Here is a 19,678-nt window from a genome sequence, read left to right on the forward strand (position 1 = left end):
TTGCCTTAGGTCCATGCTGAGTCCCTCTGCTGCACACAAAGCCCACGTGGTCCTGTCCTTTGCAGGACACATGCAGGGAACAGGTCCTGCTCCTCCTCCTTGTGACCATCTTCAGTGTGCTGGAAGGTTGTCACAACCTCTTCCTCCCGGCACCTTCTCCCCTGTCAACTTCAGCAACCCCAGGCCATCCAGCTGGCCCTCATAATTCCTATTTTCCAGGTCTCATCATTTTCGCTGCTCACCTCCAAACTCTCTGCAGGTGTCTCAGCCGCTCCTGGAGCGCAGTGCCCGGCTGGCTGCGCTCTGCCCCTGCTGCAGCCCTTCTCCCTGCTGCATCCCACCTGGCCCCTTTCAGCTGCCGTGGTCCTCCTGAGCCCCCTGCTGCCAGTCCTCTTCACCTGGGGCCGCCCCAGGCTGGAATCACGCTGCATCGGCTCCGCCACAGGGGCAGGAATGACAGCTCCGTGCCGGCTGGGTGCAGGGCTGACCAGCTGCAAGGCGTGCCCAGTGCTGGCCCAAGTGGCACTGAACCGCCTGCCGAGCTCTTGCTGTCGCTGTGGCTCTGCAGCGTCTCGTACACGGCCTTCATCCAAGCCACGTTGCCCAGCCTTGCTCAGGCCAACGGCTTGCGAAGCACTGCCTACCTGAGGTGTGAGAAAACTGAAGGCAAGGGGTACATCCACGGCTTTTCTCTGTGTGACAGGACTTCTCCTGTTGTAGCAAATAACGAGAGTTATTTAACACAGCACTGGACAAATCCCCATCGGTAACTGCCCCTCCAGGTGCTTGCAAACACCTCTATGATTGAAATTAGGTTGCCTGGACTAAAACTCACGGGTGCTTCTTTTCCCAGTGTAAAGGTCCTCTACAGGTCCTCAGTGAAAACTGCTCCTGGCTCACAGCTCGCTGCGGGCCCTTTGTCAGCCATCCCTGGCAGCAGGGGAATGAACTCGAGCACCATGTGAGTGAGGACGAAGATGGCAGGAAATTTCTCTGAGAAGTTACCTGCTCTGATTTGCTGTGACTGGACTGATGTCTTGTTCACACCACAAATAAATGGAACTCTAATGTTATTTATTTAAAAAACCTCATGGCCAAACCCCGAAACCTTTGGAAGTTGCTACCTGGCCTGCAAGTTGTGCTCCCTCCAAACGGCCGGGCTGCCCCGCGCGGTGCCACAGAGCAGCTCGTGGCTGTCCGACAGCCCGGCAGCAACCTGGGCAGGACGGCTTGCAGTAACGCCTCTCTAATTGCCTAAAGCCATCCTGGGGAGGGCTTGTCAGCTAATCAGCAAAGTGACACCATTATGCCAGGCTACAAAGCACTTTGCACCCACAAGTTTTTGAGCTGGCAGGGCTCAGACCGGCACGCGGCCGCGCAACTTTTTAAATTCCAGTCAGATCCCCCCGGCCTCCAGCTGACTCATCCCTTTCAGAATATTTCCTTTCATTGCTGTGTCTGCAGGCTGTGCATCCTGGAGCTGCAGCCAGGCCCGCTTGGTCCCAGCGAGCGTGGTGAACCTGTGGCTCTCTGTGGTGGCCTCCTCAGCTTTTGCTGAATTTCAGCTTTCACTAAAAAGGGAAGGAAAACTCAAAAATCGAGCTCTCCGGGAATGAGAGCAAGCTTTGTGGCTGTGCCCTGTGGAGGGCTGTAGGAGTGAGGGGAGGGTGCGACTGAGGACAGGGCTCCTGCAGGGCCGTGGCACGGCCAGAGCATCCCTCGGTGGGTGCCAGCCACAGCTGGGGCATCCCTGTCCTCAGGGCACATCGGTGCCCCTCGCCTGCACCCATGCCCCTTTCCCCTGACCACTAAAGGGAAACACTGCTGGTGGACCAGAAAAGCAGTGGGCGAGTAGAAATGGGAGGTTTCCAGTTCCCAAAAAGCTACCAGCGAACATTTTTAAAAGAGAGTTAAAGAACACTTTGAAGTTCAGCCCGTGAGTTAAAAGTCTGTCTTTCGGGGATGCATCCAATTCCTGTCCCAAAGGCTCCATTTTAAGCTTCATTTTACTAAATATGGACATGCAAGGCATGGCAAGATTCATCACAACGCTCCGCCGGCTCTCCCACAGAGATGCGTTGTGACAGGAGACCAGAGAGCCTGTGAAAACAGGGGCTGGGCGCCGTGGTGCCTCCAGCCGAGGCTGGCAGGATCGCACCCCGCACATCCCCAGCCGGCCCCGCGTCCCCTGCCCTGGCCTCGCCCGCTGGCCTCCGCAGCCTGCTGGGGCATGGGGTGGAGGCCGCAGGGCCTGGCCTGGCCTTCCCTGGTCAGAGACCACGCCGCAAAGTAACATTGAACTAGCTGCACGGGTTGACTTACGTGCGGGGATCCCCTTTGCAGTGCAGTTTACACTAAGCCTCCAAAGCTGACGTCCCTTTGAAAGCCCTCTTAATATATCCAATTATAGATTTTCAGCAACTTTGAGGAATGTTGGCTTTCCCGGCGGCTGATCTCGGAAAACACCATTGAAACCAGGAGGGATTTTGCTGTTGAGCTCAGTGGGGGAGGATCAGGTCCTACATAATTTTATTGTCAGCAATGATGACCTCTCTTCACAAACGAAGAATACCCATCCTGAACCGTGCCCTTCGGAACGTAAACCGTTTATTTTTATAGCTGGATCCTTCCCCAAGTGGGATATTTTGTGCATGGTTAACTTATCCAGGGCTTTAAATGCTTGCCAAGTGGCTTTAATAGCAGGATGTTGTTTAGAAAGATTGGGAAGGATTGCGGGCAGTAATAGAGATAATTGCCAAGGAGAGATAAATGAATCTTCAATCTCAGACCAAGTTGGCTTTATCACTGGGTCAGGAGGGAAGGTCCAGAAAAATCCCCTGTCTGCAACTAAATGCGTAATGATAGTTTGGGATTTAGGGAAGCTGGCAGCTGTCGAGATCTTTCGATAAAAACATCTTTTGAGGCTTAATACAGGTTTGCATCTCCATATAAAGGCACGAAAGCCCCTTTTCACCACAGGGGTTTAGCATCGCGAAATCCAAAAGCTGGAGGTGAATTCTGGGGGAGAGGAGCAGCCGGCGACGTCCCACACAGGCAGCTGCAGGCTGCAGCAGGGGGACCGGGCTGTGCCGAGAGGCCGGGAGCTGCTGCTGGCCCAGCGCGGGGCAGCCCGGGCAGGGGTGGTGTGGTTAGCCCTCCTCCGGGCGGGAGGAGGCTGGGAGCCAGCCGTTTCCATGAGGAATTACCCCACCTTTTCACAAAGAATTAAGGTGCCGCGGGACGTGGCAGCTCTGCGGCTCGGCCTTTTCTCAAACACGAGTTGCCTGACGGAGCCTGCGGAGGAGCGGGACGCTGGGCGGTGTGCTGGCAGGCCTGCCCCAGCAGCTCCCCTGGGAAGCCCCCACAGCCCCGCTGGGCCCCGGGGAGCTCCCACACCAGGGAGACCCCAGGGCCTGGCCAGCAGAGTGCTCACGGGGCTCTTGATAAAGAGGGGATGGGTATTTAGGAGAGGGCTTACTGTTCAGCTACACCTTCTCCAGCTCGAGGTGGGGCTTTCCTCACCTTCCTAGCAGACCACGTTGTATATTTGCAGACCCCACACTCTCAGACGCAGTAAGTACTGCTGAAGAGACGCAGAAGCGTCGTACAAGGGGCAGGCTGGCAGCGCAATTTCTCTGCGTGACCTAAAAGGAGACCGTGACCCATTTTCCCAACAGCAACGCTACAAAAGGCAGGGCGGTAAAACACAAGCAAGGCCAGGCCCTCCGACTGAGCCCTCGCTGTGTCAAGTCCTCGCTATGTCCTCGCTATGTCCCCGCGGCCCTGACGAAGCTGTGAGGGCCGCGCGGGGCCCAGCGTGATGGCCGCCTCCGCCCTGTCCCACAGTCTCCCGGGCTTCCCCTCACCGCCCGCCCGCCTTTCGGAGCGACGTGCTGGCGCTTGGCGGCATTACTCGGAGATTTGGGTCTGATTAGCGCGTTTCTGTGGCTGACACCCAGGCCTGCTTGCCCGTTCCTGCGGATCCCAGCGAAGGGCTGTCACGGCTCATTACCTGTCTGTCTGAGGTTCAAGCCTGGGTGACTTCTGATTTTTTGAAGCTTAATGCTGGGAAAACAGAATCAGCTCAGTTCACCTCCTGGATGTGCGTGTCTCTGATATATAACACGATATCGCGCACAGCCTCCCAGCTGCTTTCACTGCTGGGCTCTGCGAAATGGCACCTCTTTATCTGAAATAAACCTTTCTAAAAGAACATCAGCCACACGTGAGGAGGGAAAACACCTCCATGGGATTTCAGACACTTGGGCGACATTTGTTCCCTGTTCCTCGTTGGGCCTGGGAGCCCTCGTTGGTGCCCCGCTCTCACTCAGAGCGGTGCAGTGCAGCTCTGCAGCGGCTGGAAGCCCTTCTCGCTCCGCCGTTTTCAGCTGTTGTACAAGTCTGCAGCTAATGTCATAACAAGAATTAAACTGTCTCATCCTATTACGCCCATCGTGGCTGACTTCGCTGCCTATTAAGGTGACAGTGCAGCGATTCGAAATTTGTGTTAATTGTTTACCCCGTGTTGCAGAGCCTTTCTTGGGGTGTTCACAGCAGCCTGCAGGTTTCTTCTAGCCATGGATTACCTGCACATTCTACTTTATATGGACTTGAAGAAAATACCCTCCTAGTATGGATTGCTCCACGGAACACCCTCTGCAATGGGGTTCTTTGGCTCATCTATTGCCCTGCTTTGGTCACATTTAAAAACAATCCAGTAGAAGGACGTAGCTGCCTTTGAAATTACAAGACTTTAAGAGGCTTTTTTCCTCTGATTTTTATTTGCATTCACTGCCTTCACTTTACATGGTTGCCAAGAGCAGGGGCGTTGGCTGACACACAGCGACGTGCTTGCTCTGCCCATGGAGCCTCTGGCTCCCTGGGTTCAGCAGAGAAGGCAGCCGGCCCTCACCAGCAACCCCTCATAACAAATATTAATTGATGGCTTAAAATCCTATAGAAAGCCATGTGGTTTCAGTCCCTGCTATCAGGGACTTTGGATGAGGTCTGTGGCACTACGTGATGGACTTCTTTCCAAAGAGCCCTGCGCGGCATTGCCCCAGCACACCAGCCCATGGCACACCTGGCCCTCCCCATGCCCCGGCTCCCACTCTTTTATCATGTTTTAATAAAAACAAAACAAAAAAGATCTCATGCATGAGCTGCAACTGGGTCTTAAAATTCTCTAGTGGACAGCACATTTTGCACAGTTTATAGCTTATAAACATGGTTGTGATTTGCAAAAAAATATTGCTGGCTATTTGAGTTCCCAGCACTTCCACCTAGGGAAAAGCAAAATCTCCCAACTGCCATTAGAGAGCATTTCATTAGCACAAACATTCACTATTTATATTTTGAGCAGAAATGCGCCACTCACTGCTATGAATAAAGCATTTGCCTTTCCCGTCCGTTCCTGGCTGCTCCCGCACCCGAGCCCCGCGCAGCCCCAGCAAGGAGCACCGCTCCCGTGCTGCCGCCAGGTCGCTGTGCTGAACGTGAACTTGGCTGCCTTTGGAAAGCACTACTTGTTGCGCGACAGCCGCGCTTGAAAAGCCTTCAAACACCCATTGTTTCAGGTCTGTTTTGATGAACTTTTCCCTTGTATGTTCATCTGGAATTTAATCATGATAAAGCACGCACAATGGCGAGATTGTGGGCGAGCAAAAGGTGCTGGGCGAGCACAATGCAGTGCTTTATCCCTGCCTCCCGGACGCTGCGCTGCTGGCAGGCGACAGCGAGCCCGGGTGAGAGCCCCAGCAGCCTGGGCAAGCACCGGCTCCCTACCAAGCAAGGGGTGACAGCGGGCTGGTGGCAGGGAGCCGGGCATGCAGCTGCATTGCAGAGTCAGTCCCAGCTCAGACTGGCCTTGACATGGGGCACTATGAGGGCAGGATGTGTCCCGGCTCCCTTGCTCCCCATCAGCATCCATATCTGCATCCCACATCCGTATCCCACATCTCCGTCCCACATCTGCATCCACATCAGCATCTCCTGACCTTGCTCCCTCTAGCACAGGAAGATGCAAGCCTGAGGAAAACCCCATATCAATTCCATATTAATTCCTTTCCGTACCAGTTCCTGGTGCTGCCCACCTGTCCCCCACCAGGGGACATCTCCAGGGCTGTTGTCACCTGCTCTGTGCCCACCACCACCCTGCAGCGATGCCGTGCGGTGCCCCAACACCCCTGCAGAAGGGTCAGCACCTGCCCTGAGCCTCTGTGCCCACTGGCCTCCCATGACTCAGGTCTCACCCTCACCCCTCTTGGCCCTGCACAACAAACCCAAACGTGGCCTTATTTCTCTTGGATGGTCCCTGCCACCAGCCGCCACATGAATTGCTGCTTTAGAAGAAAAAGGCACTTAGTTCTTCTCCGGATACTGCTTCTCACCCAACAATGTTTGAGGGTTTTTAAGTATTCATGGGGTGTGGAGTTTGGGGATCACATGTTTTCTGTATTTTTTGCTTGGATTTTTAACCTTATCTTATGACATCTGCACTCATTGCTGACGTGACCTACTTAGGGAAGTCAAAGATACTGGAGATTAAACTGAGCGACCCAGCTCAGTGCATACTTATAATTTCAAGGTCCTGACAAAATTCGTTAATTTTTAATAATCATTGAAAAACAATTCTAACTTTGCATTCTGAAAACAAAACCCTTCTGGCTGCCCAGAAAGCTAAACCCTGTAAGCCCCAATTCCTGCGCAGCACCTGCCATGCGACCAAGGACTGGTGCTGCACGGTGCCGGTACCGGCTGGAGCACAGCGTGGCGTGCCGTGGCCCCAGGGACAGGGCTAGGAACTGTGTTGGGGGCAAACCTGGTGCAGGAAAACTGCCCAAGAGTCCTAAACTGCTCGGGTGCAGAGCAGGAGGTGGGCTGGCAGCAGCACCCTGTCGCTGCTCTCCGACATCGAGCTCGGCAACGGTGCAAACGTCTTTTTTGTGAATTTTTTTTTCAGGAATGCATTCCCCTGTGTCCACACTTTAAAAACAAAAGGAAAACAAGTCATAGCAGACTTTCTCTTGCAAAATGAATTTGTCAAGCTCTGCTGCGTTTTGCTGAAGTGTAAGAAACTTAAATAAAAGTGATCATAAATTTAAGAACCTGGCTTCAGGGCAGAGAGCAGCGGGGATTTCTCTGCCTCCATTTGCTCTTCCTAAAGCTCGAGGTGTGGGCAGGTTTTCTCATTGCCAGAGGAAATTATTAATGCCTCCAAGAACTTTCAAGACTGATCTTTTCCCTTCCCTGTCACATTATGCAGATAGTATTTTGATAATATTTTGCAGACACTAATGAAAACAGCACAGGAAATCACTTTACGGTTTTGAGACTGCATTGGGGCTCTTCCCTTTATCCCATTACATTTTATACGTAGGTCAAGTTTTCTGCAGCAAATGAAAGTTGCCAGTGCTAAAGAGTTTTGAGGAGAGCCTGCGCAGGGCTTGATCCCCTTCCCTACAATGCTTCCAAGAACCAGACACGAGCTCTTCAAGTGGGGCCCAGAGCCTGGGCACTGAGCGGCTACGAACACCTTGGTAAAAAACGCTTGCAGTGCAACACTTTGTTTTCCTGGTTTGTGCTCTCGAGAGTATGGCTGCGTGATTTAACATAGTGTTTTGCTGGCTTTAACCCCATTAGGGTTCGGTGTGACCATGCTGTCTGCGGGGCCTCGCACACCAAGTTTTCAGTCTCATCTTTGAACACCGGCACGAACCTGCTCTGGCACCAGTCCTCTGCGGACGTGGGGATGTTTCCTGATGTGCTTTGCGGGGCAATAAAGTATAATTTAAAATGTGCAAAATGATTGCATGCCATGTTTTCTTCCTGGAAGTAAAATCCATTTAGTAAAACTGCATGAGAGATTTGTGCTACAAAATGCATTTCTGCAGTTTTCCCAATCACTTTGCTCAGGTGGTAGATTTGCCAGTAGCTAAGCAGTGGCTAAGAGAAGAGCGCACGCATCTGACCGAAGGTACTCCTATCAAGCAAGCTCCAGCTACTGCGAGGGCGTCTGTACCACTTCGGAGTGTCTCATATCAGTAACAAAAATCTGTTTCACGTAACACAGGACAAAAGTCGTTTGCAAAACAGCAGATCAAAACTGAGTCCAATTCACTTACAAGCTCTGCAATGCAAGGGCTGCTTTCGCTGTGCTGTTGCTGTACCCACGCGTTCATCGGGTGCGATGTACGAAGACTTTTCCTAACCCAAAACTGGTTGCCTCCCTGGTGCCGCTGCACCACCGGGACACAAAGCCCTGAGCCTGCGAGGTAGCTCTGGCACAGCCAGTGGCCCCATGCCCCAGTGACAGCACTTGCAAAACCACACGCATGCCATTTTTTGGAGCAGGGGGTACAGAGGTGCCCCCGGGATGGGGGGCTTGTTCCCCACAGCCCCGCTCCCCCGGGGGGTCCCCCAGGACAGAAAGTGTGTGCTGCTTCAGGGGGAGGGCGAAGCGCCCACCTTTTGGCTGGCTTTTGTGGCTGCCCCCTCCTGCCAGACGGCATATTTCTGTCTGCGTTTGACTGTTTTTTTTCTACCCCATCTCCTTCTGCTCTACATAATCTGTCAGTATTGGGTTTCCTTTCATTTCACTTTCCTCCCCCTTAGCGCCAGTTCTTCCTCACTGATTTTCCCTCCCTTTACCGCTGCTTTTTTCGGTGGTTTGGTTTGATTCAAACTGGAACTGTTGGGGTGGTATCTAAAAGCAAGAACGTGGTTATGTCTATTTACTATGAAGCACAGTTTATAGCAGCTTCATTCTTCGGGTAATATTTAATAATAAAAATAATAATAATAATAATAAAAAAAAAGTAACACTCCTTGCCTTGATTTTAGATCCTTTCTTTATCTTGCTCCAGGCATAAGCTCCAAGTGACTTGTAAATAGCAGAGATGCTTAATTCACTCCTCCAAATAAGCAAAGAACATGGCTATGTGCAATAAACATGGCCAAAGGGCTGGCTGAAGACAAGGATAAAAAATCAGTGAAGAGGCTGCTGTAAATCCCTTATTACCTAAGAACTTCAGCAGCTACCAATGTGCTTCAGCCTCCGCTTCACCCCCCACAAATTTAAGAGCCTGGGACACACACTTATTTTATGAATGCAGGCTGCACATTTGTGCACGCACTGCATGGAGGTTTAGAAACAACCCTCTGAGGATGCTACGGCTGCTCGTTAAAGGGAAGATTTCTGTGGAGAGAGGGGATTCGGAGCGTGACTCAGAGAGGAACCACGCGGCATGCTGGAACTTCATGAAAAACCCTTAGGAAAACACATCGGCGTTTGGAAAACCTGGGCAGCCAAGTGCAAAATCTGCAAAATGTGCACAATCTGAGCGGGATCCCTTCCCGGCTACCTGCAGATGTGGCCGGGCAGCGATCCCTGTGCAGGGCCCTGCGGCCGGCGGGGAGGAGGCGGGGTGGTGCACGTCCACGCTCGCCCCCCAGCCCTGGCCTCTGGTCTCCAGCTCTGGGAGTGCCTCTGGTTCTGGGCCGTGGCGCACACCCCTGCCAGATGTGCTTGGTGGTGAGCACAAGCTGCTTAGATCACTGCGGAGCTCAGGTGGACAACTGCTCGCAGCCCTGCGTTCGCTAGTTCTTTGTATCCAAAAATATCAGCTGGAAAAAGAAATTTATAGTCAGGGCACAACCCTCTCACCCCTGAATCCCCACTAGTGCTGCTAATGTGGAGTCCTACTGCTCACAAAGCACATAACGTGAAGCAGTACAGTCCTGGTCCTTTCTGAAGGTCTTACTAGGTTTCCACACCATGCCCTTCAGCACAAGCTGCCTACGTGTTCCTGGAGATATCAGTGGTGAAATGGCAGCATCGACAATTTGAAATGGACATCACCGGGAAGTGCTGTGCCCCCTGTCTACACGCACCTGCAAGTATACACGTGTGAGGGTCTCTCCATCCCAGTGCTTCAGTCAGAAATGTATCGTTGCTATTGCAAAAACATATGTAGCCCAGCAAAATCGTAATCAAATATCTGCTCAAATATGTTGCAGGAGGTTGCAGCGATTTACGGTCCCTTCAAGTGCCGTGGCTCTGGCTTCCTTAAGCATTGCTCACACCACAAATGTAATTACCAGTCCTCTGTGCTTTCCCACTTGGCAATCTGAAATGGTCGGGTAAAATGAAGAAACCTGTCAATACTGTATCTATTGCAGATGAGACATCTGCAAATACGGATCAGAGTAATCTGGTCATTGATTTTAGGATTCTCAGTCCTCCAAGGACAGTGACAAATCCACAGATTGTCCCTGGGCGATGGGGTTTGCTTTTGGATTTCTGATTTCTCTGGGGGAAACGTGTAAAATCAATGCACCCAGGGAGTGCCCTGCTGCTGCCCGCAGGGAGCTAGGCAGCCAGTGGCTTCCTTCCGAGCCCAGCTGCAGGGCACACCGCACACGGCAGCAGGCACACTTCGAGCACATGAAACACGGGCAGGCCAAGACTGTTCTGTTGTTTAAGACAAGAAAGTGAGGTTTCAATATTTGCCAAAGTTTTGCCCCAGATTTGCCTTGTGTTGTACCAGCGTTCGTACAGCTCCCGATCGTTGTTTGCTGACATGTTGGTGTGAAGGGAGCACCTGGCTCTCAATGCAAACAAGTAAACTTGTTTGTAAGGATGGACATAAACAATACAGAAAAAGCACTGTGCTGCTGCGTCTTTAGTTAGAGTTTGCACATGTAGAATTAACCCCTTTGACAGTCCTGTCCTATAGAGGATCCTATGCAGATAAATGTGTCCTTGACCAAAATAAAATAAAATAAAATAAAATAAAATAAAATAAAATAAAATAAAGAGGGAGAGAAAGAGAGATTTTCTTTCTGAGAGAGACAGAAAATTGTGGGGCCATGTCTATGTGTGTGTGAATGCACAAACACACACAGAGAGCCTAAATGTATGGCTTTACACAATGCTTTATGTAGCTGGCCTTCAAGGCAATGCAAATGTTTACGAGAAATGGGCTACAACTTGTTGGCTAAGGACGGCTGACTGGTTTGCTAAGGAAAGCAGGAAAACGTTCTGAGCAACAGCTTGATTTTTTTCAATTTTCAATTCATCAAAAAAGTAAAAATGTATGAAGAAATGTTCTTATTTAAGTTAATCTTTAAGATCTAATACATGCATGTATTTCTGAAATACACATGGTATTTGTGTAATAAACTGAAAAGCCATGCAGTAAATGTACCTTGGCATTCCTAGAAATTCCTGGAAATACCCTAAAACTATTTCTATCATTCCAAACACCAAAGCAGTTTCAAGTTTTCCCTGCTTACTCTGAAATGCATATACTAGTAGATACTATTTCTTTACCCGAATTGCAATATATTCCCAAACCTAACTGGAAGCCACACACCAGCAGAGGTGTGGAATGGGCAATTTTCCTGCCTTCACGTAAAGCCAACCACATCTGACCCACTCCAATGAAGCTGCTGTCCCTGAGAAAGGTAAATCCCAAATACAGTGCCTAACACGAATGTCTTACATGGCTTGTGCTTCAAAATATTAAACCTTAAAAACGTGACATTGCTATGCACAGGAAAGTAATTGTCAATGCCTGTTGGAAGTGTTAAATCTGCTTACGTTCTGGTTGGAGAGAGTATTTTCTCACCCTTTGTTTCCTGTGATGATGTGTTATTGAGACAATCTTTCTTTAAAACAGGAGAAAATTGCAATGTTCCATCTACACGCATGCTAAAAACGTGGCTCCGCAAGGCACACGGCAACACGGCAGAAGGATTTTCTGGTCACCTAGGCTGACCTGCGTCACTGTGCTTTGCCCCGTGGCCCACGCAGCCGCTCCCCACTCATGGCCCTGCACTGGTAACCTGAGAAGAACTCCAAGGAAAGCCCACGTGTGCACCAGGACTGCCCCACGGGTCTGAAGCTGCTCGCCTGCAGTTCACACACACGTGGCCATGGCTGGGAGCCGCACTGCTACCAGCTCAGAGTCTTCCACGGGCTTCATCAGCTCTCGTTCACCTTCAGCCCTACCAAGCACACCCAGAAGTCAGCGGTTCCTGGTTAAGATAGCACATTCTCCACACTGAATGGCTGAATGGCCATTTTTCAACAAAAAGCTCAATTTCAGAAAACGGTAGGAAAAAAAAAGAGCCGTGCTCAGTGCTGGCTTGTGAAACAACCCAAAACCGCATCGTTCAGCAGCTGCCACAACGCGCCCCGCACCACGCAAGCGGTGATTTCAGGCCACGCCAGGCGGGCCTGGGAAGGTGCCCCTCACACCAGGGCTGCTCGGTGCCATCCTGCAAGCCCCAGAGCCATGCACGTGGCAGTCGCTTTGCACCTGTTGAGCCTCATGGCTTGAAGAGGAGCATCCCAGCTTGCTCGCTCGCTGCGTGAACAAGCGCACGCCACCTCTCCAAAAGGCTCTGCGCCGTACCCAGCAGAGCAGTGAAACATCTGCAGCCTTTCACATATTCACAAAGAAACAGTTGTCCGGTAGCATGTTGCATCCTCGCTGAATGGGGACACATGGGACTGTCGGCAGAGCAATTTGATCACAAAGAACCAAAGTAGCATGGAAACATATTTATTTCCTGCACTTGGTGATTTAAAAGCATTTATTGCATTTTGGCGCAAATGTTTTTGTCTGCTGACACACGAACACATACAAAGTGCTTCTGTGAAGAAGCACAGCAAGTTTTTTCGCAAGGATCTGCACTCTGCTATTGACCAGTTGTATTGTATGCACGGGTTTTCCTGGATGGTGTATGTAATTTTCCTATTAACATCATTTTTAAGCCAGAAATTATTCTGCGTTTCTGCTACAAAATTTCGTCATTGGGGTCACTCATATAAGGTGGTAAACTACAGGCCTAAAACTTGAACAAATAGAGAAGCATTATGCTTGCCCATTTTGAAATAAAACGAGGGCCTAGGAGCAGTAATGTATCGTGTGTTAGATCAATCCAGCAACACCTACTGACACACAAATTACAGTATTTCTGGAAAGCCGGAGCCAGCTGGTTCAAAGGCATTCGAGGAGGTCCCTCCGGACGCTGCCCCCAGCACAGAGGCCTGGAGAAGCCAGGAGCAGCGCCCCGAGCTGCCCCGCTGCAGGCAGGAGGAGATCCAGGCAGCAGCAACAAAACGGGGCAGACAGTCACAGCACTTAGCGCACGTCAGACCAACAAACCAAGTGACACTACTAACAGAGCGGGCGCGGAAGGGTGACCACGGGGCTGAGGCTGTGCACAAGGTGCGCGCGTGGCCGTGCCTGGCTCCGCTTCGTGCCCTGCTGCCTCCTGGGGCTGCGAGCGGCTGGGCCGGACCCACTGAGCTGACCTCAGTGAGGCCACGGCACCACCAGGGAAGGGCCAGGTGCACGATGCCATGCACGGGCTGGGAAAGCCAAGGCCCCGATGCCCACACATGGGTCAGCACCAGCTCCGGGGCACCCGCACCCGATCCCACAGAAAGGAAGGGCTCGGGTGCCCTGCTGCTCCCACACAAGGAGCAGGGTGAGGGGAAGGCAAAACCTCCCGACTTGTTTTCTTTTTGACGGTCTGATGGAGCGTCTGACGTGAATTCTCACTGTCCCTGCTCTCTGGATTGACTTCAAGGTTTGCCTTAATGAACAGCCTCCCCCAGACAGGGAAATTCTGCTACCTTGCCCAAACCTGCTCAAATACTTTGAGCTCCCAGTCCCCCATTTAGCACAGGATTTTGTCAAAAGGCAGCAGAGGCGCATACTTTGAACTGGAGGTAGACTTGAAAACAGCCCCTTGACTGTCAATGATGTGCTTAGCCACTGAACCAGAACTCGATTTCGTAAACCTGTGCACCCGTAATTTCTTGATCTCCTCCCGACGTGCCAGCCAGCCTCTGCAAACCAGCTCATTTTGCAGCAGTTCATATGCCTGTATTCATGCAGCCCTACAATATGCATCACGAGGAGCTTATCCGGAGCCATCAGTGACCACAGATTAGTGGGGCGATATTCCCCCTGGAAATCTCGGAGCCTGCGCTGCCTTCCCTCATTACAGAGCCTGTGGGGTCTGCATTTCTTTGCATCTGCTCACCAAAGGGGTTTTACATTAACAACCCTTGGGGTTTCGCCTCCGAACAGTGTATGGGCCAAGCGGGATGCTCACTCCCAGCACCTGGCAGGGAAGCGCAGCCGGGTGCCTGGCGCAGCCAGGGGGTTTCGCTCCTCGCCTCTTCTGCATGGGTCCTATGTGGAAACCTAAAGCCTGTCCCCTCCCAGTCTTCAGTGGTAAATGTCAGAGCCGCCGGTGCTCGATAATTAACAAGTTCTGCCGTTCCCCTTGCTGTTGCACTGGCTGTGGTATTTTTAAAGCTTTTTATTAAAAATTAATTTCTTTATTTTGTTGGAGACCCATCATTCGGTCACGTGGCTCGCTGTCATGTTTCTATCCTTCCTACTCATATTCGAGTTATGCCATCAAGCTAATATATTGTGACTGCTCTTCTCTCTTGTGACAAAGCCTTGCAGCTGCCTCCAAATCAATAGATGTCAAAGAAATATGAAAACAATCATGACAGAGAACTTAAATCCTGGCTAGAGTCTGCATAATAAAAAATGTGCTTCTGTTCTCAAGGCAGCGGATTAATTTATCCTAAAGTTTAGTCAAATTTTATTCCGGTACCTTTTTCCCAGCAGATAGAGCTACATCTGTTGGGTTTGTAATGTAATTTGTAATTACTGCCCTTCATGTGGTCCAATGCCTTGAACCATCTTTAATTAAAAGCATAATTAAGGGAAGATCTAAAGGAAGACAATTACCAGATGGTCTTTTTTTTAGAAACAGTTAGTTGCATTGAGGACGTGTACCGGTCCATCTCGGACCCGGATTAAGGGCCAGGCTGCCTCCGGCGCAAGCTGCCAGGCGAGGGGCCGAAGGGGGCCGGGGCGTCCCGGGCAGCGCCGGGGCCGGGGGCAGGGGCGGGGGACCGGGGGCAGGGGGCAGGGGTCGCCCCGGCTCCGTGGCGGTTCCCGGGGCAGGTGAGAGCCCCGCCGCCCTCCGCCAGCCCCCGGCCGCCCCCCGGCCCCGGCATCCATCCAGGACGGCAAAACCAGCGACGATAATCACGGGGCGAAAGGGAGGGAGAGCCCCACGGCAACTTCCAGGGCTGAAATCCCGTCCCGAAACCCGGAGCCCGGGGCTTTGCCTGCCCGGGTCCCGCTCGCCGCAGCCCGGTGCCCCCCGGACCCTCCCCGAGCCCCCCCGGCCGGCCCGGAGCAGAGCATCACGGAGGGAGAGGGAGGGGAGAAATAACCCCGAAAATATGAATAATGCAACGAGGTACAGAGCGATGCGTTAGCGCAAAATTTCTAGGGGAAGCTGGGCATAAAAAAAGGAAAACCTCAAGCAGCGGTGTAATGTAAATTAAATTTTTGTTGTATTACCCAGATTTCATTATTTGACTGTTCATATTCAAAGTAATGCAGCAATGAATTGTAATCATTTCAATTATCTTCAAGATAGTTTCTTTAGGACACAAGTTGTCAGAGATAAAAAAGTACACTCTCGCTGCTCCGCGGGTCCATTTTCCAGACGGTTTGTCGCTCTTGCTGCATGATTTAGCCGGGCCTTTTTAGCACGGGCGGCCTCTCCCGCACGCCCTCCGCGGGGGCGCGCACCCGGCCCCGCTCCCCCCGCGCTCGGCGGCCGCGGAGCTGCCCCGGCCCCGGCCCCGGCCCCGCGCCCGCTCCGCCGCCCTCCTCCCGTCAGCTTCGCACCGCAGCTTGGGGATCTTTTTCCTCCCCCCCCTCCCCCTTTTTTTTTTTCCATTTACCGGTTTACCTCTGACTTTTTCAGCTCCCCCGGAGGGCTGCCCCGCACCTCGCCCGCAGCCGGACCCACACCCGCACCCCGCACCCGCACCCCGCACCCACACCCGCACCCCGCACCTACACCCGCACCCGGCCCCAAATCGCCGGGACCCGCAGCAGCCCCAAATTCTGCCTCCTTCCCGCTCCGCTCGGCTCGCAAGCGAGAGCCGCTGCCGTCGGGAAGGCGCTGGGGGCTGTCCGAGCGCCCAGCAAACCCCATGGAAACGCCTTCTCAGCGCCGAGGCAGCGCTCAGCTAAGCGGCCGCTGGAAATCACATCGCACCGGGTCCCGGTTCCTTCCCGGAATATCGGGCTTTGGGGTTTATTAGAGCGCCTGCTTTAAAAGAGGCTCTTCCCGAATAAAAGAGCACGTTTCTGCCCATTATTCATATCTGGGGAGTCCCAGGCCTTTACTACATTAAAAAAGCTTCAGAAGGACAATTCGCCATCCACAGATATTATATTTGTGAAATGTCCTTTTGTCGAAGCTTTTAACACCTTCTTATAACGAATCATTTGTTCTTTTCTTTTTAATTTTGATAGACAATTAGCCATCAAATATACACCAGTTGACTGTAACCGAGCATTAAACTAGCCTTTATTTAACGCTAATTTAGCATAGCTGCTTTGTTTAACTTTGCCATACAAGAACCAGGTTTTGTAGCAAAAATAGGTGTAATTTTATGTGGGGCTTCATTTCTTTTGGCCCTCTACACAGCAAGCCCTCTCCTCTTTGTAACCCATTCTGCTGGGCAGAAACACCATTTCGGAGTGCCTAGCACCTGGAGTCTGGAAAAAATTAGCATTGATATAGATTTAGTTGAAATGTAATCTCTTAAATCTGTCCAAGATTCGGGGAGATAATTACACTTTCACTGAATTGCCAGGGGTCAGCGTCTCTGTGGACCTGAGGAGTTGATTTACTAACAATAGTGTTACATAAAAAATGGTGTTTGAGATTATAATGTTAATAGATGCAGTCACTGGGGAAAGCAGGCAGGCTACGACTAATTCGATGGAACTTGGGTTTTGCTTTGCAAGGATTCAAATCACTTGCAGCATTTAATTTAGAGGAATGAGTTCGGCAGTAATTACGGCGAACGGAAAGGTCGCTTTAGAATATTAGTTATTTTTTCCCAAGTTGGGACCGGGGGTTTGCAGGGACGGGGCTTGCCCCTCTGTCCCCAGCCGGGGCCGACAGAGCCGCGCTGCCGCAGCTCCGCGTTTGCCACCTCGGACCCAGCAGAAACCCGCCCGGACCAAGAAAAAAAGAAGCAGCGGGGGTGTGTTAAGAAAAAGACAAGCGAGCGCTGGAGCTGCCCCTCGAGCTCCCGGGGCTGTTCCGGGGGCAGGCCGGCGGCTCCCGGGGCAGGACGCTCGGTGTGGAGGGGCCGGGAGGGGGCCGGGGACCCCGAAACCGCCCGGCGGGGGCCGGACCGCCCCGACCCGCCCCGCGGCCCCCGGGCTGCCCGGCTCAGGCCGCGCACCGGCGGCCGTCGGGGGTCGCGGGCTCGGCGCAGCCCCGGGGCGGCGCACAAAGGCGGCGGGAGCGGCCCCGGCGGCGCGGCCCACGGCGAGCCCGGGGGCTCCGGGGCTGCCCCCGGGCCGAGGCTGCGGCGAGCGCCGGGAGCCGGGGCAGAGCCGGGGCAGAGCCGGCGCCGCAGCCTCCCGCGGCCCCCCGGAGCCCTCGGTCCCTGCCTGTTTCTGTTCGGAGTCCGGCCGATCCTCTGTGTAACGGCAATATATATGTTAATTGAAAACTTCGGAATTTAAAAAGGTTGTGACAAGTTATAATTTGTCTTGTCAATGTCTGGAATCCTTGTTTAGCTCTTTAGTTTTGTCTGCTGTTCTCGTCTGTCAGATAACAGCTTGCCTAACACGCTGGCTTCCTCTCTTATGGCACGGAAATGACAAATGTGCTGTTTTATCCATACAATTTATTTCATTATTGTTGCCAGCACGAAGCATCACAATCAATCATAAGGAAGTCCAGTTGGCAGGTGTCAATCTTGGTATGTTTTTGTACGTCTCAGTCTATATTTAATCCAATTACAAGGGTCATGGAGTAAGTGCAAATCCCCTTGTTACAACTCACATCTTATTCAAGATTTAAAGTAAAAAGTCAACTCGATCACATGGGCGCTTTGGGGGACCTCCGATACCTTTTGATATCTCGTCCCCCCTCCCAAATTACGCAGGGAGAGCGCTTTATTAACGAGTTATCGCGGCTGGGTTTGGGTTTGGGGATTTTTTTTCCTGAGTGTTTGTGTGCAAATGAAGTATCTTGTTATTTCGCTAAAGAAGAGGGAGGCTTTAATGATGGGAGATCTTTCCGCTCATTGCCCTTTCAAATACAATTGTAGATCGAACTCAGCCTTGTCACGTTGAGGAAAAGTGAATTTCTAACATCCAGGACGTGCCTGTCGACTTTCAGCGAATTGCATCCAATCACCCCCAGGGAATTCAGCTAATGTCTCAGTCTAAACCGGGATGAGGGGAGAAAAACAAATCAAACATTGTCCGGAGTCACGCTTATTATGAAAATGTTTTAAAGGATAGAGAAGGGAAATAATTCAAGACAGCCCAGAATAAAGTTTTAGCCAAATTAAAACCATTAGGAGTCCTCGGGAGAAAAAAAAAATAGGGACAGAAAGCCCAGCTACAAAGTTAGAGTATAAAGAGACGATTTATAGCTATTATACTTTTTTTTTTTAAGCAAAGGTGTTTGTATTTATTTTTTTAATGAGAAAGCAAGGTTGCAGCATTGAAAATAACAGTCCTATTATAGAGCCGGCTCCAGTGGGATTCTTTAGGAGGGGAAACCTTCCCTTGGCTACACCGGGGAAACGTTCCCCTGGCTGCATTTCTGCCTTCAGGACGCCTCAGTCCGCGGGACTTCCTCGCGGCACCTTCAGCGGAGCCCCCGAGAGGCCCCTCCGCGCCCCGAGCCCGCAGCCAGCGCCAGCACCGGGGGCTCGCCGGCCCCGGGCAGCTCCGCGCCGCCTGGCCCCGCTGCTGCGGGAGCCGGGGGACGTGGCGGGGCTCCCGGACCGCCCCGCGGGTGGCGGGGGCGCCCTGCGGGCTGCCCTCCGCACGCCGGCACCCCAGCCCTTCGCCCCGCAAAGGCAGGGCGGAGGTGGCTGCGGCGGGTTTTAGGGGAAGAGCCGGAGGTACCCAGCTTCGGTCAAAGTGCGAGCGGACGGAACCGACGGCTCGAGAGGATAAAAAGATAAAAATCAAGCAAAGAAAGAGCAAAACTAGGTTTCTGCAGCCGGGCTTCAATGCAATCCTGGGGGCAAAGAGACATGTTAGACGAGAAAAGAAACGTGTGGGGAAATAAAAAGAAAGTATTTAAAACCACATACCTTGAACAAGGGCAAAATATCCCAGCTAAAATGCTAGTCAAGTGCCTCTTTCCTTGAAAGCCAAAACCACGTTTCTACTCGCAATATTTTTCCTGTTCTAGAGAGTTTCCTTTGCTTTTTACCGTTTATTGTAGCTAGTCTTGGACCCTGAAGCCTGTGCAATGCCACAGTAAACAAATTGTTCTGATGTGCTTATTATTATTGCTCAAGTTCTGCTTGGATAGAGAATTAAAGCTCATTATTACAGTGTGTGTTGAGAATTGCTCAATCTATGTGAACACGGGGGTTTGGGGCATCCTCGGGAAAGAAAAAAAAAAAAAAGCCACCCTCCGTATCACGGTGTAAATCAAATATGTATAATGCTTATAAATTTGTAACACATCGCCGTGCGCCTGCCCCTGCCCCCGCCGCTCCGGCTCCCGCCCCGCGCCCGCGGGGCTCCGGTGCGCGCTGCGCCGCGGAGCCGCTTCCCTCTTT

General features: G+C 52.0%; 2 protein-coding genes across 3 annotated transcripts in view; one reads left to right on the forward strand and one right to left on the reverse strand.

Moving 5' to 3' along the window:
• The window catches only part of LOC310900662 (uncharacterized protein), a 111,104-nt gene extending 100,800 nt beyond the window's left edge, over positions 1-10,304 (forward strand). The window contains exons 5-6 of one of the 2 annotated variants that reach the window (XM_083838950.1): positions 7,379-7,538; positions 7,642-10,304. In XM_083838950.1, the coding sequence (XP_083695076.1) occupies positions 7,379-7,417 (39 nt within the window). In that variant the 3' untranslated portion in view covers positions 7,418-7,538; positions 7,642-10,304. The remainder of the gene's footprint in view (positions 1-7,378; positions 7,539-7,641) is intronic. The other variant, XM_083838953.1, reaches the window with a different exon arrangement.
• ELP4 (elongator acetyltransferase complex subunit 4) overlaps positions 1-19,678 on the reverse strand; it is a 201,284-nt gene that overhangs the window by 5,885 nt on the left and 175,721 nt on the right. The window lies entirely within an intron of this gene.

The sequence above is a fragment of the Anser anser genome (assembly GCF_964211835.1).
Source record: "Anser anser genome assembly, chromosome: 5".
NCBI classification, from domain to species: domain Eukaryota; kingdom Metazoa; phylum Chordata; class Aves; order Anseriformes; family Anatidae; genus Anser; species Anser anser.